This window comes from Salvia hispanica, chromosome 4 (assembly GCF_023119035.1).
Source record: "Salvia hispanica cultivar TCC Black 2014 chromosome 4, UniMelb_Shisp_WGS_1.0, whole genome shotgun sequence".
Classification (NCBI taxonomy): domain Eukaryota; kingdom Viridiplantae; phylum Streptophyta; class Magnoliopsida; order Lamiales; family Lamiaceae; genus Salvia; species Salvia hispanica.
Genome location: NC_062968.1, coordinates 51,506,732 through 51,512,964, shown reverse-complemented (window position 1 = coordinate 51,512,964; position 6,233 = coordinate 51,506,732). Strand labels below are relative to the sequence as shown.

At 30.7% G+C, this 6,233-nt stretch overlaps 1 protein-coding gene and 1 non-coding gene across 4 annotated transcripts; both read right to left on the bottom strand.

The window, feature by feature from the left end:
- Nucleotides 1–3,138: 3,138 nt before the first annotated feature.
- On the bottom strand, nt 3,139–3,210 carry TRNAH-GUG. Its single transcript has one exon. It is a non-coding gene; the product is annotated as a tRNA-His (tRNA).
- A 1,282-nt stretch (nt 3,211–4,492) lies between these two features.
- Nucleotides 4,493–6,194, bottom strand: LOC125219731 (probable mediator of RNA polymerase II transcription subunit 26c). Of its 3 annotated transcripts, none has more exons than XM_048121782.1 (8): nt 5,724–6,194; nt 5,582–5,650; nt 5,423–5,505; nt 5,268–5,347; nt 5,162–5,193; nt 5,031–5,094; nt 4,837–4,924; nt 4,493–4,723 (listed from the first exon to the last, which is right to left on the bottom strand). In XM_048121782.1, coding segments are annotated over exons 1-8 (693 nt in total). In that variant the 5' UTR covers nt 6,000–6,194; the 3' UTR covers nt 4,493–4,722. The 3 variants fall into 3 exon arrangements, 2 of the variants coding, with proteins under 2 accessions (XP_047977739.1, XP_047977738.1); XM_048121781.1 differs by having other exon boundaries at nt 5,031–5,091; XR_007176198.1 differs by lacking the exon at nt 5,031–5,094.
- Between the last annotated feature and the right edge of the window lie 39 nt (nt 6,195–6,233).

Genomic DNA, 6,233 nt, shown 5'->3' with positions numbered 1-6,233 from the left:
GTCTTACGGGATATTATCAGGAAAAATTCGCATAAATAGTCAAATTTCAGTGCAATATTTTCATCTGAATCTTCATATTTAGAATTCTTATCAGTTTGAAAATTTATTTAACATGTATGTAGCCACATAATCAATCTAGTAACATCGTGCATAATCTGAATAATTTTTAAAAATCATGATTTTCAGACCGATTTTTTAAATTAGGGGACAAATACTAAACATCAAAATTTAGTCTCAACTTATTAAGTTTTGGACTTTAAATAAGTCTAGTTGGGAACAATCTATTAAACTGAATAGTCAACAGCTAGTGAGTTATGTCATAATATGCGACATATATGTATTAAAATAACAATTAATGTATATTTGTAGGCTTCTTCAACTCAATAATTCATGTAGTAGTAAATAAAAATTTGATGATCTGGCCCAAAAGAGCAATGGGAAGGTAGACATGTTTTAATATTCTAAAATTCAACATGTTGATTCTGCACCTACTCCAGATTACATCACGATCCTAACATAACTGCACTGAATTTCTGTGTTCCAATTTAATATTTACCATGTTCTTACATTCTATTTCATTTTATTTATATATTAGTACATTTTTGGTGGTAAGATTATTAACAATTACTACTACATAACAACCAATCAACCACCATATCCATATGTATGGGAACTTGGCCACAGATTAAATTAATAAAAACAGGGTTAAATCAGGGGAAAATAATCACGGAATTAAGTCAATTTTGACTTAACCCATAACTTTAATAAACAGAAGGAAAAATCATAAAATTTGAATTTATTCATAATTATCCTAAGATAAATAATGTTGGTATGATTTATCTAATATGTCAACCGAAAATTAAAAAAGTAGTACTACTACTCTTTTGAAAACAAGTTAATAACCATAACTAGGCCAAAGTGATTAATTACTTAATTAAGTTGCTACAAACAAGGAAAAGGGAGCTAATTCCGATAAAGCATTTGTAAACGGCGTTGGTTAAATAGAAATGCGGAAATTTAACGTGAGTATATAAAGGCTACTGTCTCACACTGAATTTGTTAATGTGTTTAATTAATTTAATCACCGACTTTCCACATATCGAAAACTAAGACAACTTACAATGATAAGTACATGAAAACAATAACTTCTTGGTAAATGCTAGTAGTAGTATTTTTCATCATAACCACCACAACCATTGTTGCAATAATTCATTTAAAAATGAAAACGAAAACCCATAAAGAAGATAAACTAATAATGTTAAATGAACATGTGTGGACTTTCTTAAATTACATATTACTACTAGATTATTGATGTTATAATCCCAAACACCAATGTATACATGTGACACTTTTGTCCACATATCATTATAGTTCATTTAACTTGTAAGGGACCGTTGGCGTTATTACGTATGGGCTTTCCTTAGGCCCAATTTTAATTGTGTCAATAAAACCAATTATTTATTCCAATTCTATGCATTGGCCAATCTCCAACTATTCATAGAAGCTAGGAGTAACTATTTTTGCAAACTTCCAAGTTTTTTACTATCACCAAACTTCAAATTATTAGTTATCGATAGAATACTAAGTCAATTTAATAATTTTAATGAAGTAGAAAATAGACTAAACTTCAAAGTTTAGTGCTAGTTCTGGAAACGTGTTTCATTTTAATGGTTAAATTATTTAAATCTTTTTAACTTATTAGTCAGACATTCAATGAGTTGGGCTGCACATTTTAGGTTTTGCATGCATTTAAAATTTTTAAAAAAATAAAAAATTCATCTTAGATCTATATTTAAGAATAATCCCACTTAGGAATAATTTTTCTTAGTTAAATTTAGTTTGAAACATAAGAAAATGGTTTCTTGAGTGAATATTAGGTGCATCTCTCTACATTTTCATTAGGGGTGCAGTTTATGGCATACCGATAGTGCAATTACAAGAGTACTATAAAACTTCATCCAAAAAACTACTATCTGTATGTACTAAATAGGAACGTAATTAACTAGCCTTGTTGAAGGCAAGCTCTAAACAAAAGCCATGCAAAAGTTCAAAATAAAAACAAAATACTAAAATCAATTTGTAGTTAGATTGGGTTTGAGTTTTTTATTCTGTTGCTACCATGTTGCTGCTGTTGTGTTTTGTTGATTCTTTTGGTTGTGTTTGCTTTGGATGTTGTTTGTATCGAACTCTTTTGCTTGCTATTTTATTTTCACTTTGAGTCGTTTTTTTAATAAAGAAAATGAAATAAACAGAAAATAATTAGTCGTGGTGTCGAAACAGGTTGTACTAGTATTTAACCATGAATGCCAATAAAGTATATATCCACTATAATAAAACTATAAATAAGCATGGTTCGGTAGGAGAGTGATCAATTCCTAACTAATTAGCAATTCCAAATTAAAATCAAAGGTTAGCCATTAGATTAGGAGATCTAGTGGTTGAAATAATGTCACATGAATTATATTTTTAATTATAAAAATTATTAAATAAAATAAGGGGTATTAATGTCAATTCTCTCTCATTAAAATCATTTTAAAACTTTAAATTTACGTAACTCTCTCGATTAAATTATTTTTTCGCAAAAAATATACCAAATTAAAGATAATTTTATAAGGATTCCAACGAGATATCAATTGCATATATTCCAACGACGTTCGGATGATGAAATTTGATATTTTTTATTTTAGTTTTCGTAAATGTTGATAACCAGATTTTTATCAACAAATACATCAAAAAATTTCAATATAATGCATATAAAATCTCAATAAAACCATGTAAAATTCTCAATAAATATGTGTTGATATTTTCTTGTACTAGTGTTGATATTCTTATGTCATATTGTTGATATTTGTAATACACTATGTTGATATAAAAAAACACTCACGAAAATTATCATATGATAACATAATGACGATATTACCCTTTTGTTGATATTTTGTCTACTATTTATTGAGATTCGTAAGATTTAATCACATCCACTCATTTTAAAATCTAAGGGTGTAGATTTGGTCTTGATTTTGGATTATGATGCTAAAAGCAATAGAAGATGGCCCTGTTTCGGTAACTGCAAATTATAGTAGTAATTAATAATTGTCAAATTAGTATATAGTAATAGTAATAAATAAAAAAAAAGGAATATGTGGCTGCTGGGATTCGAGCCCAGGTCTCCACGGCCACAACGTGGAATTCTTACCACTAAACTACAGCCACATGATGTTAACATTCATCACTGTATATATTATAATCTATCAATCTGTTAATTAAAAACAAAATCATCATTACTTAGATGAACATTATTCTGTGGCAAGCCCACAAAATAACGTTCAATTTTTCTTTTTTCAGCCCATTTGCCTTACATAGCATAATAATCTAGCCCAATAATTTTCAGTATCAAAGGCCCAGATAAAATATCATGGCATTCAAATCAATTTAGAAATAGCAAACATATTACTTAGCTCATTTGCTAGATATTTCGGCTAGATAGATAATGGTTTGTGCTTGTAAGCTTGTTAGGGTTTAGGGGTTAGTAGTTTAGTTAAAATTCATCTTATCTTTAATGTATGCGTTGATGCAAAAGATAGAATAGAAAGTTAAATTTTATGAGTGAGAAGATGAAGGGCAGCTTAGTCATTTCATCCTACTATCTAGGTCCAATTTCCAAAAATGTTAGTGTAATCTATCAAAAATGTGGGTTAATTTTCTAAACTAAAACATGAATTTCAAGATGGATTTTCTCAGACCATAAAAATTTTACAGTCATTCACTAAGGTTAATATGCATCCCATACATATAATTAATATTGGATAAGAGCTCTCAACTTGCTCTAGCATATCTATTAAATACTCCCATAAAAGATTGATAAACATATGGTTGACTATTTGAGAGATAAAATGATAAAAAAAAATGGGTAAAAAATGAACCAATTCATGACAATGAATAAAGTTTAGAAGAAGTGATATTTTTTAGATATATCCAATGAGAAGGGAACACAATGGAATAGGCATGTGGAGATGTTTATGGGATAGGTCTATGAATAAAGGGATCACCATACCCCATCCACTTAAATTGCAATTCTAGGTCAATCTATTCATTATTATTACTGTCTTATTGCAAACATATTCTTTCAGCATTTCATGACTAAGCTGTCATTTAGCTAATAGGTGGTAACACTATTCTTTGACCACACCACTACCGAATGTTCATCATATATCACTATACTTTTTATTTATTTTTAGTCTACAAAAAAATTGTCTAATATTTTGTGGTGCTAAAAGTAAATGGTATAGTACATAATTGGGGCAAGGGAATATTTGTATTTGAGACCCACTCAGCAATTTTTTTAAATAGTTACATCACCTTACTCGAATTCCCAATTGATAACAAAGTTGAGCGAATTAGTAGAAGATTTTTATAAAATGGGTTTTTATGACTAAGTTGTTACTAGTGTGACAGAAATTTGAAATATTGATATGACAATTGAAAAACAGAATTGTAGCTGAAATTTTTGTCCTCTCATCAACATTGTGTGACATTAAATTTATTTCATGTGAGTTACTCATTCATGTACAGTTGCAGCAATTTGTCCATTAAACCACATTCATTCACCTCTACAAAATCACATGGGACTCTCTCTCTCTCTCTCTCTCTCTCTCTCTCTCTATTCTATCTTCTTTGAATCTTTCTCCAACTATTACAAGAATCAATGCATTTTTCTTTTTATAATCTGCACACACAAACAAAAACAAAAACAAACAAAGCCAAAAAATTAAAAAAATCAATAAGTATGAAAGTGAGGAATCTCAAACAAAGAAGAGATGGAGTTGTCAAACAGTTCACCAGTTGATGATAAGGACACTGCCTCTGCCTCCATTGTTGGAAACAACCGAATTCTTGAGTTTTGAAATATCCTTCACTTGTTTCTTGGCTGCATACACATATACACACATCAAAACAAGCATCACATCATAAATCATAATCCAACTTGTTTAGTGGTAAAAGATATCACGGTTTGATTAAGATTCAAGCCTAACCATATTGAGATTCTTGATAACCTTCATGATTCAGTAACACCCCATTATCCCTTGCCTTCCTCTGCTTTAAATCCATCACCCAATCAAATGAAAATCAAGTAAAATTGTTTTCAAAGTCTGAAAATTCCTACCTTTGGTGGATTTGGATGACTTCTTGCATCACCTTCATTAAATAAATAGGATGTTACAAGTTTCATCATACCACATTTAAACTACAAAATCTTGTTATATTTTTACCATTGAATTCAGTGGCTACTTCTTCTTCTTCTATAGGTGTATTCTGTTTCACCCACTCATCAACAGTCTCCTTCCATTTTCTGCAATCAGAAATGCAATTACAATAATATTGTTTCTGAAATTCTTGACTGATTTTTTTTTTATTTTGCACTGACCTGATAACAATTTTAACCAGTCTTCGAACTTCACTGGATGAATGCTTTCGCAGTTTAGTTACATGTCTTCCTATCTCAGTATTCTTCAATACAAATAAACTCAACAAATTTGTAACACCAAAAATACAAGTGTGAATTTGAATGGGAGGAAAATGTCACCTTGAGAGTTATAAAACTAGTATTCATCTCCAAAAGCCTCTGAAGCATCTCAATCAAATATCTCTCATTCTGCAATTTTTTTCAAATTAGTCAAATAAATAAAAACAAAAGTCAAAATCAAAGCAACAGAAGCAGAAAAAACCTGGCTATGATCATCTAGAAGATTCCTGATTTCCAGAATCTTCCTCTGCTCATCTGCCTCATCATCAATTAGACCTAGACTTTGCTGATCGATCTCATCCTTCTTCTCCACACAATTCTGACACGGCGGCGCGAAAAGCTTCTCGACAATTCCGTCTCTCCGATTCCGGAGCTCGACTTCATGATCAGCAGACGCCACGGATATTGCCATGTCGATGCAAGTCCAGACATCAATTCCGGAATCCGATATGAAGGATCGGAAGCTGTTCAAATCCATAGCAAAAATTCTGCAACTAAAGGGTGGAGGAGAAGAGATAGAAGCAGCTGGAGTAATGGAACAAATCACGAAAATGTGTTGGCAGAACCGGTTTCATTTCGGAATGAGTGATGTTGGAATGAAGAGTGGTTTTGGGAAGATGAATTTATGGAAATGAATTGAATTGCAATCGAATTGGAGAAATATCAATGGCGGTTTCATTCTAATGCACATTTTTCTTCATCTCCATTGTTT